The sequence below is a fragment of the Mastigoproctus giganteus genome, chromosome 4 (assembly GCF_048544385.1).
Source record: "Mastigoproctus giganteus isolate SK-2022 chromosome 4, ASM4854438v1, whole genome shotgun sequence".
NCBI classification, from domain to species: domain Eukaryota; kingdom Metazoa; phylum Arthropoda; class Arachnida; order Uropygi; family Thelyphonidae; genus Mastigoproctus; species Mastigoproctus giganteus.
In genome coordinates, this window is record NC_143578.1 from 96,068,658 (window position 1) to 96,091,235 (window position 22,578).

At 36.2% G+C, this 22,578-nt stretch overlaps 1 protein-coding gene across 4 annotated transcripts in view; it reads right to left on the bottom strand.

The window, feature by feature from the left end:
* The window catches only part of LOC150086925 (receptor-type tyrosine-protein phosphatase S-like), a 1,004,071-nt gene that overhangs the window by 575,284 nt on the left and 406,209 nt on the right, over positions 1–22,578 (bottom strand). For all 4 annotated transcript variants that reach the window (XM_090372826.1, XM_090372825.1, XM_090372828.1 and 1 more), the window contains one exon: positions 3,510–3,632. In XM_090372826.1, the coding sequence (XP_090228952.1) occupies positions 3,510–3,632 (123 nt within the window). The remainder of the gene's footprint in view (positions 1–3,509; positions 3,633–22,578) is intronic.

Consider the following 22,578-nt stretch of genomic DNA (forward strand, 5'->3'; position numbering starts at 1 on the left):
AATATTGACAGATGTAAAGTACTATATATGGGAAGCAGTAACCCCAGAGTAACGTATCAACTATGTGGTACTACACTGACAGTAGTAGAGAATGAAAAGGACCTGGGGGTAATTGTGCAGGCAGATATGAAGTTTTATGAGCAGTGCAGATGGTCTGCAAGAGTAGCTCATGGTGTCTTGTCAATGATATACAGGAATTTTTCTAGCAGGGATAAGGAGGTGATTATCCCCTTGTATAAGGTGATGGTCAGGCCACACCTTGACTACTGTATATAGGTCTGGATGCTTTATTTTAAGAAGGATGTAGGTGCCTAGTTTCCAGACACTGTAATTTGCAGAACTTAAGCCTTTCTTCGTAAGAGCAACCCTTTGTTCCATTCACTAATCTTGTTGCCCTTCTCTGTACTCGTTCCAGCAGCTCTACATCCTTCTTGAAATGAGGCCTCCAGACCTGTACACAGTACTCAAGTGCGGCCTGACCATTGCCTTATACAAGGGAATAATCACCTCCTTATCCCTGCTAGAAAAATTCCTGTATATCATTAAAAAGACACCATGAGCTAATCTTGCAGCTCGTCTGCACTGTCTGTCGTCAGAGAACTTCATATCTGCCTGCACAATTACTCCCAGGTCCTTTTCATTCTCTACCACTGTCAGTGTAGTACCACAGAGTTGACACGTTTCCCTGGGGTTGCTGTTTCCCATATGCACTACTTTACATTTGTCAATGTTAACCTACATTTTCCACCTCTCAGTGCATCTGCTCAACCTTTCCAGATCCTGTTGCAGCAGCAGCATAGCGTCATATAGCGTCAGTAGTGTCCTCAACAACCCTGACAACCTTTGTATCGTCTGCAAACGTGGACATTAAGCTTGATATACCATCATCAATATTATTTATAAATACAGAAAACAATAATGGACCCAACACTGAACCCTGAGGGACTCCATTAATAACATTAGTCCACGATGAGCAGTGTCCATTGATTACCACTCTCTGTCTTTTCCCCCTTAACCACCCCTTTATCCATAGCAGCAATTTGCCTCCAATGCCACACTGCTCCAATTTGTGCAGCAGTCTTCCATGTGCAACAGTATCAAAAGCCTTTCTAAGATCCAAGTATATAATATCAAAGTTATCCCCTGCATCCAGTTCTTTTGTGACTGCATCATAGTATCCAATCAAATTGGTCAGGCAAGACTTTCCCTTAACAAAACCATGCTGTGTCCGAGCCATAACTGAAGTCTTGTCTAGATGATCCTGCAGTGCTTCTTTAACTAGTGCCTGCATTAATTTTCCTGGAACAGAAGTTAAACTCACAGGTCTATAATTACTTGTGTCAGCCTAAAAATAAATAGCAAATGCTTAAAACCTCAAATTCTTCAAATTTATTTACCAAACTCCTAGCATTGGTGTACACACAAGTATACATGCACCTGTTCCTATTCTTAGCTACCCTTAACACAACCCATGTGTTTACTTGTATCACAATGACTCCCATCAGTCTCTGAAATACCCTGCATCTTGTTTTCCAGGCTGCTGATTTGATCCTCTTTTGTGAATTGGTGTCAAATTTGCACATCTTCAGTCTATAGGCACCTCACCTGAGTCCAAGGAAGCTCTCATAATTATGGCTAAGGGTTTGCTTACTTCCTTTGCTGCCTCCTTTAATATAACTGGATAGAGGTGCCTATCTAGATTATGATGTTGCTACTACAGCAATGCCAACAAAAACAACTACTCCTGACCACCAAAGAAAATGAAGTGTTAGTTACCAATGATAAAAAATAATGTCTCTGCTGAACTTAAGAATGTATGTGCATATATAAACCATGCAAAATGAAATTGGATTCTACTTGGTGTTGTGGATTTTTTTTTTTTTTTTTTTTTTGCCAATCTATGAGTTTTCCTTGCTTACATCATTTTACCAATAATAATACTAAATAATAATATCTAGATTACTGACACATATGAATCCACTATAGTTTTTCATATAATCTAAATTTTATTAATTCCTTTAATAATAAAATTAAAAATTAAAATATAATTAAGAGAAAAAAATAGTCTTTTATAATCTTATCTGTATAAGTCAGTCTATGTAGCTTAAGATTTTCCATTTGGTATGCAATATATAGTTTCTTTAACATTGCACTCTATTAATTTATCTTTAGTTTTCTATGGTTTAATTAATAATTTCTTTCTTGGTTATTGCTGGCCTGATGAGACACAGTATTATCTTGAAACAAGGCCTTTAAATTATCATATCATGAGTGTCTTGAGGTGTTTCCCAATAAATGTATTGTTTTATATTGATATAAAACACAGGAAATAATTATAAGAACATAATTTTGTTATTAATTTTAATCTTTAAGTTGTTTAATGTTTTTGGCATTCTAAAATTTTATGGGATGTGAAGAGAGGAATTCCTGAAGGAGTCACAATCAGCACTAAAACTCGGGTTTTCCTGCGTGTAACACCTTCAAATAATGAAATGTTTTCAAATACAAACTCCATGGAAAAAATGCAGATTTTACATCTCACACTTGCTGGGTAAAGAGTCAGCAGTGGTGTTGTCTGAACTTTTACCCTGCCACACTTGCTGCCACTCTTGCCACACTCATATAGAGTTATTCTGCACAGTAGACAAAATCACAATTTTTTTACGCTTACATCTATTGATGTGTAAGCCTAACTTTCCCTAAATTGAAAAAATTCCTCAATATATTTGTGTGCTTTCATTTCTGAAGTTCTCAGACAGATCTTCAACAAATTCAAATAATTGCAACTGAGCTTGTCACTTTGTCCCTCAATAAAAAAGGGGAAAAAATTTGGAACAATGCTTCATGTGTTTTTGGATCAAAACAAAACAGCTTTGGACTGGCTGTTCCACCAGATAATGTCTGCTTTGGATGGAATACATGGTGGCAGTTCCTTCTCATTTGTTATTGTCCAAGCACCACAATCTAGTAGAAAAGCCTGTGGCATAGCATAGCTATTTCTACACCAAAATAAGTGATGGGATAACTAAAACTGTTTAATGTGACTCTATGTTTGTTGTATTGTCACAAACTAAGCAGACTCCTTTGCATTCAGTCAGTTTTTTTAGCTGAAACTTGTGGCTTTCAAAAACACAAGATATACATAAAATACTTTACAAATAGCTAAAGTAAGAGAACCACACCAACTACTTCTCTAAACACCATTTTTAAAAGTAGTTGCTTTCACACATTTAGATAAGAAAAAAAATTTCATTTGCTTATACATGTTGCATATACATGTGCTTGAATAATAATTATATTTTACTAACACGGCATTACAGAATTGTTTGATTTTTCCTACCCAAATATATCCCATTGCTTCTAGTTAAAAATACATGGCATCACAGCATATTTAATTACAGTGACTGCAAAAAATATAGAGCATTATAGCATTTTTAATTACAGAGACTACATATTATTTTCTTTTAGCATTAAATTCCTTAAATTTCTAAAGTAATTTACGTTTTTACCTTCTTCAACAGTTCTTTGAAAAACAGGTTGTGAGAAAGGTCCTGGTCCAATTTTAGTATGTGCTCTTACTAAAAAGGCATATTCCTTATATGGCTTAAGTCCAGAAATTACAGCCTTTCTAGCTGAAATAAAAAAGGATACTATATGAAGGACCATGTAGGTTATAACTATAAAAATTATTATTCATGGGTTACAAAATTAAAACTACAAATAACTTTTTAAAACATTAATCAAAAATATATCCCCATTACTACATCAGTAGCAGTTTGTAATGGCAAATGATGCAAGAAAGCAAGATTATACAGTATCAGCAATAAAAAAAACAAAAAACCACACACACAGTTCACCCATCCATATACTCCAAAAAATTTGTCTAGTTCTCCCTTGGATTTATGCTAGGGTTACCATCCGTCCTCTTTTAACCAGATTTGTCCAGATTTTTTGTCTAAAAATTTTTGTCCGGTGTGGATTTTTATAAATTTGTCTAAATGTCCGGATTTTTTATATTATACACCATTTTTTTATGCAAGCTCGACGAAAACTACTGAGTTACGTTATACAGAATCTTTTTTCGGAATAGGAGATGATTCTTCAATTCGAATTTCCGTGTTGACAATTAGGCGGAAGACCCTGACAATGCTCAGCTTAGTGCATTGAGATTGTTTACCAACCCATGCCTGCTTCAGAATTTACGCACATATAAAATTTTATATAGTCCTAGCAATACAATATTTTGGTTTAGAGAGTAGATAATGCGTGAAGATCAGATGGTGTGCTAGAAAAAGATATATAAATTACAGGAATTCCAGCACGTCAAATAAATATTGACGGTTAGAGGGACTGTTTTCTCTAGAAATTGATTGCAGCATATGAAAACCTGGATTTGAGCTGTGTGCCCACCAAATTGATCGAAAGTTGCATACTGTCGACTAAATTTGGTATACTTATCAATGATCCTTATATCAAGATCTCTTGATATACTTGATAAGTATATCAAGATATACTTATCAAGAGGCAGACACTAGTTTATTTAATACCAAAGTTTACCTTTTTTTTAAAATACTGTTTTTCACTTTAATTATAAATTTTGTACAAAAATATTTATTATCCATCTTTATACCTGTAGGTACTTTTCTGCAATTAGGTTAGTTTAGTTGTGAATGTAAAACATAACCTAACCGTAATAAAATTTATGCTTCACTACTTACAATAAAAAATATTTATTATTATTTCAATTATAAAAATTAATATTATAAAGACTATACTTCCCTTAAAATGGCTAAAAGGAAGTGCATGTTTACAGAAGAGATGAAAAACAAATTTCCATGTTTTTTATCTGGCCGAGAGCAATGGGAAGCTGAATGTAAAGTTTGCAGAATGGGGACATATGTTTCAGTAGACAATAAAGGGGTTGGTGATTTGAAGCATCACATTGAAACTGAGAAGCACAAGAAAGCAGTTCAAGGTGAGGCTTCTTCGGGAAAGGTTACAGATTTTTATGTCAAAGCTATCAGTAAAATAGAATATGATCTGGCTGCTGCAGAGGGTACCTTTGCTTTTCACACTGTTAAACATCGTAGTAGTTACAAATCAATGGATTGCACAACTGTCATGTTAAAAAATGTATTTTTTGATTCTGAGATAGCAAAAAGATTTTCCTGCGCTAGAACCAAGACAGAAGCCATTGTAAACTTTGTACTTGCAAATCATTCTCTTAATGTTACTGTAAAAACTTTAAAAGAAAATAAAATTGCATACTGTGGGGTCTCAACTGATGGAAGTAATCATGGTTCTGAAAAAAATCTTCCCATTAATTATTCAGTATTTTGATGTAAATGAAGGAGGGTTATAAACAAAATTAATTGAATTACAGAAGATGCCTAATGAGACTGCAGATACCATTTCTATGTATGTTAAAGAAACTCTTGAAAAAAATGGTTTGTGTGAAAAATGTATTGCATTCACTGGGGACAATTGCAATACAATGTTTGGAAAAATTAGACCAAATGAAGAAGGGAATAATGTCTTTGCAAAATTAAAGAAATTGTTGCATAACAAGACTTTGATTGGAGTGGGCTGCCCTGCACCTATTTTGAACAATTGTCTTCAGAATGCCGCAGAACTTTGAGAAGTTGATGTAGAGAACATTGTTTTTAAAATTTACCAGTATTTTCATAATTATACAGTCCGGACTGAAGAGCTTAAGGAATACTGTGAGTTTGTTGAAATTGAATATAGACAGCTCCTTTCTCACAGCAAGACGAGATGGCTTTCATTATTTCCAAGCATCACAAGGCTCATAGATATGTTTCCAGCTTTACAGGCTTATTTTCTGTCCCAAGAAAAACCTCCCATTGTGATTAAAAGGTTCTTTGAAAATGGATTTAGTGAGATTCATCTTTGGTTCATGCAATCACTTATGAGTGTATTCCATACACACATACAACAAATTGAAAGTCAAAGTAACTCAACTGCAGAAGTGCTAGATGTCTTAGTCTCAGTGAAAGAAATTATCTTGAAACGGATGGATCACAACTTCATGCCATTAAGAGTAAAGGAAATGCTATACAAAAAACATGATGAAGGACTTGTACTTGAATGTGAAAAATTTTCTAGTGATACAAAAAATCTGTATAGAAATTGCATGGAATATTTAGATAAGTGGCTTATCCTTATGGAATCCATTTCCTGTTTTATGTGGATGAAAATGGATGCAGTACCAAGCTGGAATGATGTAGAATGTTCTATTTCGTACTTGATTGACAAAGGGGTAACAATTGATGATGTTAAGTGTTTTGACCAATTTAACAATTTGAAAAAATTTTTTGAGGGTCAAATGAATAATAAAGACTTTAAAAACATGCTTATACATGAAAAGTGGGCCAAATATTTTAGTAATTCAAAAAATATTGAATTCCATTCAGAATTGTTGAAAATTGCCCAGTTTTTCTTTGTAATACCTCCCTCACAATGCAAATGTAGAGAGAGTATTCTCTCTAATGTGAAGTCAGTGGACGAAAGAAAGGAATAGGTTAAATGTCAATTCTGTAAAAGGTATTTTGTTTTTGCAGTACAATTTCAAACATATGACATGCGTTGATTTTTACACATATTTGAGAGGCAATCCAGAGCTATTGAAAGAAATAATTTCTCAAGACAAATATGAATGTACTAATCCTAAACATCGGTAAATGTGGTTTACATTGTCTTTATTTTATTATTTGCATAATATATTTGTCCGCTTTTCTGTCCTCTTTTTTTAATCCCAGATGAACTTTTTGTCCTCTTTTATTTTCCCCAAAACATGTAAATGTCCTCTTTTTATGAGAGCAGAAGATGTTAACCCTAATTTATTCAAAACATCCACTTCCACAACAACAGATGGAAGACTGTTCCACTGGCTAAAAGTAAACTTCCACACATCTATCCTGCAACCATCCTTCCTCAACATGAATTTATGCCTCCTTATGTGCAGTCTCAGCAAGTGGAAAAACTAAAAAAAAAAAAAAAAAGAAGTTTTTCCATTTGCCACAATGATATTCTTAAACAGAAAGTGTAAGAATACCATTTACATTCAGCTTACTCAATCCAATCAATGCTTTAAACACTTCAATCAGATCTCCTTGAAGGTGCCTGGTCTTGAGATGCTGCGATTTTCAGAACTGCAGTCTTTCTAGGTAAGAGTATCCTTTCATTTCCTTCACCAATCTGGTTACCCTTCTCTGCACCTGTTCCAGCAGATCTACATCCTTCCTAAAGTGAGGGCCTACAGATCTGTATATAGTATTCAAGATGCAGCCTAAGCATGGCATTATACAATGGGATAATCACCTTCTTATCCCTGCTAGAAAAGTTTATGTATATCATTGACAAAACCCCATGAGCTGTCCTGGCAGCATGTCTACACTGCTCAGAGAATTTCATGCATCAACCCAATTTTCCTAGATCTTGTTGCAGTAGCTCACCGTGATGACTGTCATTAACCACCCTGCCAATTTTTGTATCATCTGCAAACTTAGACATTAAGCCTGATATATACCTTCATCAATATCATTGATAAATATTGAAACAACAATGGACCTAGCACCAATCCCTGGGGAACTGCACTAATAACATTAGTTCACAAAGAGCAGTGCCCATTAATAACCACTCTCTGTCTTCTTCTTCCATTTAACCATCCCTTTATCCATAGAAGTAACTGGTCCTTAATGCCACATTGCTCCAGTTTGTACAGCAGTCTTTTGTGTGCAACACTATCAAAAGACTTCCTGAAATACAAGTATATGATGTCAAAATTATTTTTTGCATCCAGTTGCTTGGTCACTGCATCATAGTAACCTATCAGATTGATTAGACAAGACCACCCCTTGACAAATCCATGCTGTGATTGCAATAATTGCATGCCTGTCGAAATGGTCCTGCATTACTTCCCTAACCAGTGATTCCATTATTTTCCTTCAAACAGACATTAAGCTAACAGGTCTGTAATTACTCATGTCGTCTTTTGATCTCCCTTTATGAATTGGGATATATTCGCACTTCTCCAGTCCATAGGGACCTCTCCTGAATCCAATGATGCTCTCTTAATTATGGCTAAGTGTTTGCTTACCTCCTTTGCTGCCTCCCTTAATACAATTGGACAGATTCCATCTGCCCCAGCGCCTTCTTTTTGTCCATCCTCAACAATTTCTCCTCCACTTTCCTTCAGTTATCACAAAGAGTGATTAGAAAAATCACATTAGGTTTTTTAATAACTACCCAAATACTGTTAAAATTATTAGGATGACATTATATTTTAAGGGCTTCTAGTTATTCCACTGCCAGTGACAGATTTTGGGTTTGTGCTTTCTGTCACTGTCATTGGAGGGACAAAGTCTCTCCAGACAGTTCAACAGAAAAATTTAACATAATGTTGCATTATTTTCTTAAACTATTTAAATACCTGCTTTGAAATAGTGCCCTGCATCTTTACTAAATTGCTGCATTGGGCCAATACAGCTCACAAACAGGGGTTATATTATACATGGAATTAATGTTACTTTTTAAACTTTCAGTTTTTCTTCCCACACCACTTGGCTGTTTCTGTTTAGATTCCATACATTTATTCACCACTTAATACAAAGTCACTGTGGCTAACTAACATCTGAAGAGTGGAACAAACTGGTGTCACAATGGTGCCTTCAAATTTTTAAAGGGTAACAGAGCCACCTAGCAGGTGGTGTTATTCAGTTAAAAATAATATTAGTTACTTTAAGTCAACTCATCAATAAATGAAGTCATTTCTAAGGAACGTATGATCAAACCCAATTTACTACCACAATAATGCTGCACTGCCTTATTTTCTCAAACTATTTCAATTGAAATAGTACACTATTTCTTTATGCGAAACAACTTTGGCAAAACAAATAGAAATAGATAAAATCATTCAAGAAATTAGATTTCAAGACAGAGTGCCCATTTTTTTAATATTTGTTAATAAAATTTTATCTTTCGCTATTTTTATTTTATGAATTCTTAAATGATTTTACTTATATTTATTTTGACCTATCATATTTTATTCAAGTTTGTTAAATTGTGTCAGTTGTTGAAAAAAATCTGTACTTATATGATTCCTTGAAGCTCAAGGCCATTTTTGTTTAATATAAGTGAATTAGCTAAGAGGAGACATAAAACATCCATTATCACCCAATTACTACTCTTGGGTACACTCCATAAGGAAAGCTTGAACATTTATTTGAACATGAATTTTAAGGATGATTGACATTTTAACTTACATTCTCTCTCTCTCTCTCTCTCTCTCTCTCTCAACACACTAAAGTTTTCTTAAGAGTAAGGTTGCTGTGATGATGAAAAAAATTGCAATTAAAACATGTACTAACTTTGAAGGAATGGCAGTACTAGTATGACCTTCAATATTCATATCAACTATATACACCACCACTATTTTTTAAGAAAATTTCTGTTTAATTAATATATATATGTGTAAATGTACCTTCTTCGCCATATCTGTCCATCTACCTGCATGCAAAAAGGCAACTTCAAGTTGAAGTATTTCCATAAAATTTTATATTTGTCTCTTTTAGAAAGAGTTGTCAAGCACAAATTTCCAAATCTCCCAAATTTCATTAAAACTGAACCAACAGAAATTTATAAATTATTATTTCTTTGTCTGTCCATCCTCATGTGACAATCTGAAACTCACTGGATGGATTTTTATATAATTTTATACTTTAGCGCTATTTTAGAAAAATATGTCTAGACTTCCCAAATTTCATTAAAACTGGACCAAGATAAATCCAGCAATTATTATTTCTTTTTTCATACATATTACACAGGCTATCCATACACTATATGCAATGCTTTCTGCTCATTGTGATCCCAGATAATGTTATTACTTTTAGGTCCCAATCATACACTAAGACATAGAAAAAAATGTTTATTTAATCAGTGCTTTGATTCATGTTATTGCTTTTTTTGCCTTATTGCAGTTTATGCATGTGCAGTGGAAGTGATTATATGTAACATCCTGATTTGTTCTTGAACTCCAACATGTTGCATGCCTTGTTACTGGTGTTACTTCATACAGTTTGTAGGGTTGTTGGTGTTGCTACTCTGTGAAAGAAAGTATTATCAGTCACCAATTCAACTGTTTTAGAGTAGTGCATTAACCCTTTTCTAATTCTTGATATGAAAATATGAATACACATATTTTCTTTATTTGTTTTTAATGGTTTATATATATTTCCAGGAAAATTACGACAGTTAAATTTTTATTGTTGGCTTACTTGAAGAAATAGTGAAAAGTCAAATTAAAGTATTTTATATTGCTTGATTTTAATGTTTTCTTTCTATCCACTTCCACATTTTCCACTCTGCATCAATAACAGCTCTGAACAGCTTCATTCTTGTGTTATTGATTATTCTTATCAATTGGTTATTGTTATCATTAATAAGTGATCAAGATAAGCAGCATCCACCGTATTGTAACTAAAGCACTGGATATTTATGTTTATGTTTTTTGCTATGAGTTGACTGGACAAATAAATGGGAATTTGGTGGAAGCCCAGAAATGAAATGTTCTTGGTTTGTCATAAAAATCATTGCCTTCTGCTCTTTTTTTTTTTTTTTTTTTTTTGTTATAAATAATGAATTATTTTATTTTTGCAAATTGACATGAAATTACTGCATTGCATACATTAATTAACTTGTCAGTTAAGTTTCCATTTTAAATATCATGAATCAAATCTGTACCTTAATACTCCTGCATTTGAAAGTAATTACCTATCTATATATTTTAAAAAAATTATCTTTCTTTGGTTTATAAAGCTGCTAAGACATATTAATTACAAAGTAATTTAAGACTACATGAATTTTGGTGCTCTTTAACAAAAAGTAATTCTTTTGTGGACCCCCTTTAACAATGCATAAGGAAATTTAATATAAGCATTTAACTTGTTTCTAATATTCTCCCCAAAAATCCATAGAAAAAAATGTTGCACATTCTGAAACATTAACGACAAAGGCTATCTTAAACCTATTTTCTCAAATACATCAAACTTTTAAAAACTATTAGCTAAGCCCAAACTCGGGAATGGAAACAACTAACTCATGAGATGCAATGATATTCAAACACTTTGTCTGTTAGCACATTCAATCAAAAACCCCAATAATCAGAAATCTGATGTCTGACATTGATAAATCCTTGTGTAAACAATGCAATGATTTGGCCATTAGTAATTTTGTTAAATTAAGCATACATTATACAAGTGTCTGAAATATTGAAATTCCTAATCTAATGTAAGTGCATATGCCAATTTTGATGCTCCTGAATGATTTGAACTAATAAAATTTAAATGATATTTTAATCTCTGTTCCAATAACACTCTCATGAAGCCTTAATAGATAAAAGCACATCACTTATAAGAAATACTATAAAAAAAAAAACTTGTGTTTCTGGTATGAACTTCCAGTACTATGAAAGGATTGAAATTTAAACACTAACCCCAGTTTATATGCTGGTTTGAATACAATTCTATGTTTTGGGTTTCTAAACAGATTATGAGCATTTTATATCAATGGGCTAGGTAAGGAATACACATAAAACCCATCAGGAAATGGTGTTATGGCAGTCAGTGATGGTAAATACATGTTGTTTTGCTTTTATTTTAGTTTATGTAGTCAAGATAAGAGAATAGTTTATTTTAGTTGATATAATCAAGATAAGAGAATAGTTTCTGTTCATTAACTTCAGCCAACCTCTTTATCTCTTCATTTAATGCAAATTGCATTATAACAATTATAACAATAATAACTGTTCATAATGCAAAAACATACCTATATTTGTTGGATCCAGAAGTATTTTGAAAGCTGCAATTTTTTTTTTTTCTTCTTATTCTGGTTAAAGTACAACTGAGAAAATTAAATGATCCTTATACCTCTTCTTCAAAGAAAAATTTTAAATGAGTGTGAACATTACCGAAGATTTCCATAATACTAATTATGGTTTGTGAATCGGTTATGGAAATTACATTGTCTAGTTGGCTACCATATTAAGATATTTTTGGAATATAAGGACTGAAATATAGTTCTTCAATTTTGGCTAAATATAATTCAGCCAGAAGCCAACTTATATTGAGGCCCATGAGCAGTCCATAGGATTTTTTATAAATGTGATGCAATTTTCTTCAATTAAAAAGTAATGAAGCCTATGAATCAATTTTCAGGAAGTTTTCTATGGGAAAATAAAGACTGATCACTACAAAAGTACATCATTTGAAGAATGGAATGTGCATGTACAGAACAAAATACATTTATGGAGAATGGTATATATAATATGTAGCAAAAAGTTCACCTGCTCCTTTTAGATTTTTATGTTTGATGCTATTATGCTAATTTTCCATACTCATTATATAACAAATGACAGTGTCGTAATATGGTATAATAATATTATAAGCATGTATGGATGAGGAGGAGAGAGCTGAGTTCTTATATGAAACATGGAACTAATCAGGTAACCTTCCTTAAGTAAGCTGACCTGTAAAAATAATATATGGAGGTGTCTTCTGTTCTAGCTTTATTTTGTTTTAATTGTGCCATGGAAACCCCAGGGGCTCACATCTGGCGAGTATGGGCTTGGCACACCTAGGGTCCTGAGCTGGATATCATAATTCTTCTCTTTCTTAGTGATTCCCTTCTATTTCTCTCTCTCCAATTTTTTTTTTTTTTTTTTAGTTTTTTTGGCTGGTGCAGCAAAATCCTCAGGCTTCATTGCACCATATAACTAATTATAATAATAATAATATGCAATCTGTCTTTCTGAAAATTTTCATTTTATTATTATGCTTATTGACACTTGGGAGATACACAGACTAATAGTTTAATATCAACCATAAGCAGAGGTGAAATTCACTCTTGTGTTACTTCTATCAGGTCACAGCAGCCAGGAAAACAAGATGAAGAGGGAGAACAAGGCTAGCTGGCAGCCTTTATGGGACAAGAAATTAAATTGGATGATTAGGGTTACTAGAAGGATAAACATGCATATACATATACCTGCTTGTATGCTAATGCAAGGAGTATAGTAAATAAATTTGAGGAAGTTGAAGTATGGAAAAGGTCATCAAATGTAGACATTGTAGGGATATCAGAAACATGGTGCCACACAGACACAGGGTATATGGAAATTGAACATGGAGAGTATGTTACACAAAGGATGGACAGGGCAAGAGAAAGAAGGGGAGGGGAGAAGTAAGAGTTATGTCCTTGGTAGGAAACACAGAATCTAAGACACTGCACCCAGATGACGTGAGTGGCTAAAATGAGGGGTAGGTGTATGTTTTTGCCAATATATTTGATAAATATAATGAAGAACTATACATACAAATACAGTGGGCCACTAAATCAGGGAGCCTTATGATGGAGGGACTTTTCAATTACCAGATATTGAGTGAAAGTTGTGGGCTTCACTTACACAGTAGAACCTTTCTGGACTTAGTGGATGACAGTATTCTAAAAGCATGTCAGTGAGAGAGAGAGAGAGGGGGGGGCAACAAGGGAAAGCAGTAGCTGAATCTGACTAACAGTGATTCTTCATGCATTAAAATCTACAGAAAAAAGAACCACTAAGTGACAACAATCACAGTGCATTCATGTGGGGTTTACTTAAAAATGTTAACTATTATCAAAAGATATTACATAAAGATTCATAAAGGCAAAGGGAGGGATTTTGCATTCATGAAGGTGATTAAAACAGACAGTTTTTAAATTCTTTTCCATGAGAACAACTGATAATGTTACCAAAAACAATTTTAAATGGAAAGAAAAACTCTAGACGTTAATATATTTACATACCGATTAAGAGATACTATTCAAAGTTTAGACCTAAATGGATGTCGAATGAACTAATAACACTAGTGAGAGAGAAGAGGCATGGGATGGTAAAAAATTATTGGGATACAGAAAAATATTCAGTCAACAGCATTAGTATTATTATTTTATTATTAGTGGTGGAAAATGGTGCAAGAAGCTTTTAAAGCATTAGATGAGAGAGAGAGAGAGAGAGAGAGAGAGAGAGAGAGAGAGAGAGGAGGTGGAAACCCCTCCCACACCTTCTATCGCCACCAGTAATTTGTCCAGTTGTCTAGTTCTTTCTTGAATTTATTCAACCTACTCACTTCCACAACAGTAGATGGAAGTTTGTTCTAACAATCAACCACACACTGGCAGAAGGCAAACCTCCACACATCTATCCTTTCTCAATTTGAATTTACATCCCCTCATGTGTAGTCTAAGCAAGAAGACTGCCATTAGCAGTGAGTTTCATCAACCTATTCAAAGCGATAAACACCTCAAACAAATCACTTTGCACATGCCTAGCCCTCAGATGCTACAATTTGCAGAAATGAAGTCTTTCTAGGACACCACCATTTTGTTCCTTTCAGCAATCTCGTTGCCCTTCTCTGCACCCATTTCAACAGATCCACATCCTTTCTAAAATGAGGCCTACAAATCTGTATCCAGTACTCAACATGTGGCCAAAACACTGCCTTTTACAATGGGATAAATATCTCCCTTATCCCTACTAGCAAAATTCATGTATATCATTGATAAAACCCCATGAATTGTACTGATAACCTGTCTGCATTGCTCAGAGAACTTAATATCTAATTGCACAATTAACCCAGGTATTTTTCATTTTCTACTATCATTTACAAAACAGGTGGTAAGTTAATGTGATATTACTGCTAACCATAAGCGGTACCTTGCATTTTTCAATGCTAAATCTCAACTGCCATTTCTCAGCACATCTGCTTAATTTTTCTAGATTTTGTTGCAGTAGCTTACCTTGGTTACTGTCATTAACCACCCAACCAAACTTTCTATCATCTGCAAACTTAGACACTAAGCCTGATATAACTTCATCAATATCATTAATAAATATAGAAAACTATGGAACCAACAATAAACCCTAGGGAACTCCATAATAGCATTAGTTCACAAAGAGCAGCATTTATTAATAATCACTCTCTTTCTTCTCCCACTAAAGCATAACTATATCCATAGAGGTAACTTGCCCTTAAAGCTGCACTGATCCAATTTATACAGTAGTCTTTTATGTGTAATAGTATCAAAAGCTTTCTTAAGTCAAAGTATATTATGTCAAATTTAATTAATGCATCCAACGAGACTGGTAAGACAAGGTAGCTCCTCAACAACTCCATTCTATGACTGTAGTATAATTACATTCCTGTCTAGGTTGTACTGCATCACTACTTTAACCAGTGACTCTGTTATTTTCCCTGGAACAGAAGTTAAGCTAACAGGTATGTAGTAACTAATGTCATCCTTTGACTTCCTCCTTTGTGAATAACTCCTTCTAGAGAGTTTGCATTTCTCCATTCCATAAACTTGTTTGCATTTCTCCATTCCATAAACTTGTTTGCATTTCTCCATTCCATAGAATTCCTGAATCCAAAAATGCTCTCATAATTATGGCTAGTCCAAAGATTATCTCATAATTATGACTTACCTCCTTTGCTGATTTCCTTAATATCACTAAAGCACTCCCCATGTGTGAATGTAGTGCAAAATACCTTTTTCAGTTTGTCTGCAGCCTGAGGAGGATCAACAGTTAAACCATCAACATCAAGTGGACCAATGTAATTCAACCCATATCTTCTACTGTTAATAGAAGTAAACAAGTATTTGCTGCTTTTCTTTGAATTCTTTGCTAGAGACTTCTCATAATCTGCATTAGTTTGCCTAACCTCCTTTGTGACTTAGTACAGGTCACTGTTCAAAAAAAGCCGTGAATTAGGGTTGAATTTGAAAGTGTCTGCAATTCTGCCAGACACGATAGGAGGGAGTATATGACGAGAGCCCCGTCGATCAATTCGGCCCTGGAAGGATTGTGCAAGGCTCAAGGGGTAGAATTTTTTTCAGCCTGGTCTGTACTTGTTAACAGGAGAGACTGCTTCTACAGGGATGGGATACACTTAAATAGAAAGGGTGCGAGAATGTTTGCTGATGCTATCGAGGCAGTGTTAGGTGCGTCGGAAAACTGCTAGATTAGGGGGGATACAAGGACTAATATATTAACAGTAGATTAACAGTAGCCACTGGCAGAGGTGAAAGTGATTCTTGCACTGCTTCTATTGGAATAAGCCGCAGCCTGGAAAATAAGATGCAGGATATTTCAGAGACTGCTGGAAATCATTCGAGTACAAATAAACACATAGGTTGTGTTAGGGCAGCTAAGAAAAAGAACAGGTGCATGTATACTTGCATGTACACCAATGCTAGGAGTTTAGTAAATAAATTTGATGAATTTGAGGTATTGCTGAAAACATCAAAGGCAGATATTGTGGGGATTTCAGAGACGTGGTGTCACACAGATATAAGGAATGCAGAACTGCAATTTGGGGAGTACAATGTCTACAGAAAGGATAGACAGGGTAAGAAGGGAGGAGGGGTTATGCTATTAGTTAAGAAATACATAAAATCCAAGGAAGTGAATCCAGTCGACATTGCTGGAGAGTGCAGTGTCGAGTCAGTTTGGTGTTACATAAGCACTGGGAGATCAAAATTGACAGTAGGAGTGTGCTATAGGCCTAATGATTCTGGTGAGTATAACAAGAAACTGTACAGGGAAATTGAGTGGGCCAGCAAATCAGAGAGTCTTATAATGGGGGATTTTAATTTCCCAGATATTGACTGGAATTTGGGGGCTGGTCACTCACACACTAGCAAGGCTTTTGTGGATTTATTGGATGATTGTTTTCTACATCAGCATGTCCGGGAGGCAAGTAGAGGGAGTAATACTCTTGATTTGATTATCAGTAGTGATTCTTCATGCATTAAGAATCTGCAAGTAAATGAACCACTAGGTGGCAGTGATCACAGTGTGCTGAAGTGGGATTTACTCAAAGAGGTAACTACCATTAGGGGTAAAGGGAAGGGTTATTGCTTTCGTAAAGGCGACTACGATGGACTGAGACAGTATTTAAATTCTATACAGTGGGACCAACTGATGATGTTACAAACAGCAAATTCAAAATGGGAGGCATTCAAAGAACTTATCTTGGAAGCTACTAGGCTTTACATACCAACTAAGAAATATTGTTCAAGGTTTAGGCCTAAGTGGATGTCAGATGAACTAATGAGACATATGGCAGAGAAGAAAAATGCATGGGATACATACAAATTAACACATGACACAGAAGTCTATGATAGATACAAGTTGATCTGTAACCAAGTTACAAAGGAGGTTAGGCAGGCGAAGGCAGATTACGAGAAATCTTTGGCAAGGGATGCAAAGAAAAACAGCAAAGACTTCTTTACTTATGTAAACTCTAGCAGGAAGGGGATGAATCAGATTGGTCCACTTGTTATCGATGGGTCAACTGTTGATGATCCTGCTCAGGTAGCTAACAAACTAAATGAATATTTTGCATCGACATTCACACATGAGGAGTTATTCAGCGAGGGAAATGCCAAAGGTGTATTCAACTCTGGCAGTAAGCTAGAGAATCTTGTAATAACTGAGAGTAAAGTGGAGGAGAAATTTTTGAAGATAAATACAAGAAAGTCACCTGGGGTGGATGGGATCTATCCAGTTATATTAAAGGAGGCAGCAAAGGAAGTAAGCAAACCCTTAGCCATAATTATGAGAGCTTCCTTGGACTCAGGGGAAGTACCCATGGACTGGAGATGTGCAAATGTGACCCCAATTCACAAAGGAGGAGGATCAAAGGGCGACACAAGTAATTATATACCTGTTAGTTTAACTTCTGTTCCTGGAAAATTAATGGAGGCACTGGTTAAAGAAGCACTGCAGGATCATCTAGACAAGACTTCAGTTATAGCTCGGACAGAGCATGGTTTTGTTAAGGGAAAGTCTTGCCTGACCAATTTGATTGGACACTATGATGCAGTCACAAAAGAACTGGATGCAGGGAATAACTTTGATATTATATACTTGGATCTTAGAAAGGCTTTTGATACTGTTGCACATGGAAGACTGCTGCACAAATTGGAGCAGTGTGGCATTGGAGGCAAATTGCTGCTATGGATAAGGGGTTTTTTTTTTTTTTTGATCTGGTAGTTGTTGGCACATCGGCTTCTGTGGCCATATTGCACCTCCCAAGGTTTTTGCAGTACTTTGATCCAAGCCCGAGGCGGGAATCGAACCTGCGACCTTTGGGTTGCCGGGCAGGTACTTTACCCACTCGGCTAGCCCGGTCGGCAAGGATAAGGGGGTGGTTGAGGGGGAGAAGACAGAGAGTGGTAATCAATGGACACTGCTCATTGTGGACTAATGTTATTAGTGGAGTCCCTCAGGGTTCAGTATTGGGTCCATTATTGTTTACTGTATTTATAAATGATATTGATGATGGTATATCAAGCTTAATGTCCAAGTTTGTAGACGATACAAAGGTTGGCAGGGTTGTCAAGGACACTACTGACGCAATGCTACTGCAACAGGATCTGGAAAGGTTGAGCAGATGGGCTGAGAGGTGACAAATGAAGTTTAACATTGACAGATGTAAAGTACTATATATGGGAAACAGCAACCCCACAGCAACGTATCAACTCTGTGGTACTACACTGACAGTGGTAGAGAATGAAAGGGAATTGGGGGTGGTTGTGCAGGCAGATATGAAGTTTTCTGAGCGGTGCAGATGGGCTGCAAAAGTAGCTCATGGTGTATTGTCGATGATATATAGGAATTTTTCTAGCAGGGATAAGGAGGTGATTATTCCATTGTATAAGGCAATGGTCAGACCACACCTAGAGTACTGTATACAGGTCTGGAGGCCTCATTTCAAGAAGGATGTAGAGATGCTGGAACGAGTACAGAGAAGGGCAACAAGATTAGTGAATGGAACAAAGGGATGCTCTTATGAAGAAAGGCTTAAGTTTTGCAAATTACAGTGTCTGGAGACTAGGCACCGGCGAGGTGATCTGATAGAGGTGTATAAAGCCTTGAATGGTTTGAGCATGCTCGATGCTGATGGGATTCTTCCTCTTGCTCAGAATAATCACCTGAGAGGGCATAAATTCAAATTGAGAAAAGACGGATGTAGGATGGACGTGAGGAAATTTGCCTTTAGCCAGCGGGTGGTTGGTTGGTGGAATAGACTTCCATCCCTTTTTTGTGGAAGTTGATAGCCTAAATAAGTTTAAGGCTCAGCTGGACAGGTATTTCGAACGAACAGAGGAGTGAAGTGGAAGTGGTTATTTTTTATTTATTTATTTTATTTTTTTTTTTTTTGGCTGATGCTGCATAAGCTTGCTTTCTTGCATCAAATGCCTCTACTAATGCTAATGCTAATGCTAATGTTTTAGCCATAAAAATTTGTAACTACTACTTCTACTACTACTAATTGTTTCCCAAAACAATTGCTTGAGATGGGCTGTTAAGTGGTCATTTATGTAGATTGGGATATTGCTATTGTTCTGATATATATCTTTTGCTGTTAGTCGGATCTCCTTTGCCTTTCTCATCCATTTTTCCTTTGCCACATGGTTTGAAAACTTCACAATTAGTGTTGGCTTGTCATTTGTTTTCTTATTGTTTGGTATGTAATAGTGTTCTATTTCTTTGTTGTGCTGTAGTTTCAATGCAAGTCCTAGCTGCTGTATAACAAGCTCTAGATCTTGGCCTGCTAATCCAGTTAATCCTACTATTTCTACGTTATTCGCTAACAACTGCTGCTCTATCGAGTCTATCTTTAAGTTAAGCAAGTTGGAATTTTCCTCATTTTGCTTGAATGAAGCTTCCAGCTTCACAATTCTTTTGCCGATTGCTGTGTTGGAGTCCTGTAGTTTGCTTATGCTTTTTTGTATTCTGTCAAAGGAATCTGAGACAAATGAAATCGATTTCTTGATATCTTCTACTTCTGTTTTCAGGTATTCCATTTGCTTCTTTATTGGTACTATCTCTATTAGTAAATCCAGCAAATGGATTTTACTGGATAGCTTTCTCAGTACGTCTTCCATATTAAGGGTGTTTGCCTGCTTTTGTGTAGCTTCTAAGTCTTCGTTCACTTCTTTTGGTGAATGCAGCAAGTAGTGAAATTCTTCTGCCGAGTAGGAAATTTCCCTTCTTTCTTCCTCTCTTCTTTCCTGCACAATATACACCTCCACTGCTGTTTCTTTTGTTTCGCCATTCCTTTATAGGTTGCTTCTTTCAATGAGCATCTGTTATGATACCCATTGATGCAGCCACGACATACCACTTCTTGCACATGCAGCGGTAGGTTGCACTTTTGCATATATTTTGATTAATTTTTCAAAACTTTGGAGTAGTCAATACAAGACGTTTCAGATAAAGCACTTGCACAAAACAAATAACAAAAGAATGAATTTAACAACTTACTACTACTACTACTACTACTACTACTACTACTACTACTACTACTACTACTACTACTACTACTACTACTACTACTACTACTAATAATAATAATAATAGGCATGATGGCCCAGTGGTTAAGACACTGGACTACCAGTCTGATGGACCTGGGTTCGAATCCCGCTTTGGTGGAAGTGAACGCGGCTCCATTATGATGGGAGACCGATATAATATTAAATGATTAAAAAAAAAAAAAAAAACATCGCGAAAGTTACCCCATTTTGGACTTACCTTTCCCAAGGTCAGAGTGACTGAGGCAGATAGTGGTGCCATATGGTGTCACTCGCTAGAACTAAATAAATAAACCACTGGACATAAGCCGAAGCTAAACAAGTCCACCTACATAGATGGATGATTTCACAGAAAAATATTATTCATACTGCATAAAGTGTGGCGCAGGATAGTCACTCGCGTTCAGGCCTTAGGCAGAGGGGGTCGGTTCGAAAAGTTGGAGACAGTCTCCTGAGTAAGATAGTGGAGCAAGTGGTGCTGTCCCCCGTAAAGCTACCACAAGAGAAGGGCAAGACCATCCAGTCCCCAGCAATTGGAAGTGTTTCCTGCACAACTGCGTTAGTGAACACCCGATACGAACACCCGACACTAGAGACTGATATGACAATGTACAGATCGCAACTACATACCAAGCGGTTGGAACGATACCCTGATATTCAGGTCACTGAACAGTGATTAGCAGGTCAAAGAAGGACCATCATCACGAAGAACCTGACAGCTCCTGCCATCTTGGAAAAAATCAAGCAAGATGTCAGCGATCTGCTACAAAGCACAAAGAATATGATCAATATGGAGCCAGGGGAGGAACAGCAAGAAGAAATACAACCCAAAGTAGCTGAAGTGGAAAGAGACGAAGTCATGCTATCTAGAATAGAAGACAAGTGGAAGAAGGCCCTAACAGAATTCGAAGGAATGGACCCCACAAGAACCCACGTGATACCTAAGCAGAGGCCAAATAAAATCCCGTGGAGAGTAACAGACCACCTCAATCGGCATATAATGCCACATTACCTTGACAACAATGGTGCAATGCTGGAGGATATCCACACAGCCGTATACTGTGCTGCCATAGCAGCCACTAGGAAAAGAAACAAGAGACCAGCAGCAGAAGAACCAAAAACAGAAGGAACTGCCAGCTTGGGAAAGAAGATTTCAGCAGAAGATAGAAGAATTAAGAGTTAAGATAAGTCAGTTGACCCAGTACCAACAGGGTAATAGAAGTAAGAAATTGATTGGAAAGGTGAAGAGCATCCTCAAGAGAGACTGCATCTACAGCAAACATGAGACTAGAAATCAGAGAATAGGAGAATACTTGGATAAACTAAAGCAGAACCTCCTCGCACTCAGCAAGAGACTACACCGATACAAAGAGAGGAAAATAAACTACACCGATACAGAGAGGAAAAAAAAATTTCCTCCCACAGGAAAATAAACAACCGAATCTTCGATGAGGACCAAAGAGCCTTATACCGGAAACTGGGTGAACACGAGAAAGCAGGAAATGGACCACCCAAGAAGAAGACGATCGAAGAATTCTGGGGAAATATCTGGAGGGGTGAAGTAAGACATAACAGCAGAGCACCCTGGATAGAAGTAGAAGGGAAGAAAACGAAGGACATACAAGGGATGAGAGAGTGGGAGATTCGAGAAGAAGAAGTAAAACAGTCATTCAGGACCACACACAACTGGTGAACCCCGGGAATTGATAACATCCACAACTACTGGTACAAGAAGCGCACCTGCACACAGAAGCACCTAGCAGAGCAGTTCACTCGAATGATAAGGCACCCGGAGACAATCCCGAAGTTTCTCACTGAAGGAGTCACATATCTGAAGCCTAAAGATGAAGATATAAGAAACCCGGTGAAATACATGCCAATCACATGCCTCCCAACGATGTACAAGATCCTGACCAGCTGCATAACTAAGAAGATATCAGACCACTTAGAGAATTAGAACATAATGGCCGAACAGCAGAAAGGATGCAAGCGGAGGAGCAAAGGATGCAAGGAGCAATTAACCATAGATGCCGCAGTTATGGAGCAAGCCTTCAAGAAGCACCGCAACCTATACACGGCCTACATCGATTACCGCAAGGCCTTCGACTCCGTACCTCATAGCTAGCTAATAGAGACCCTGAA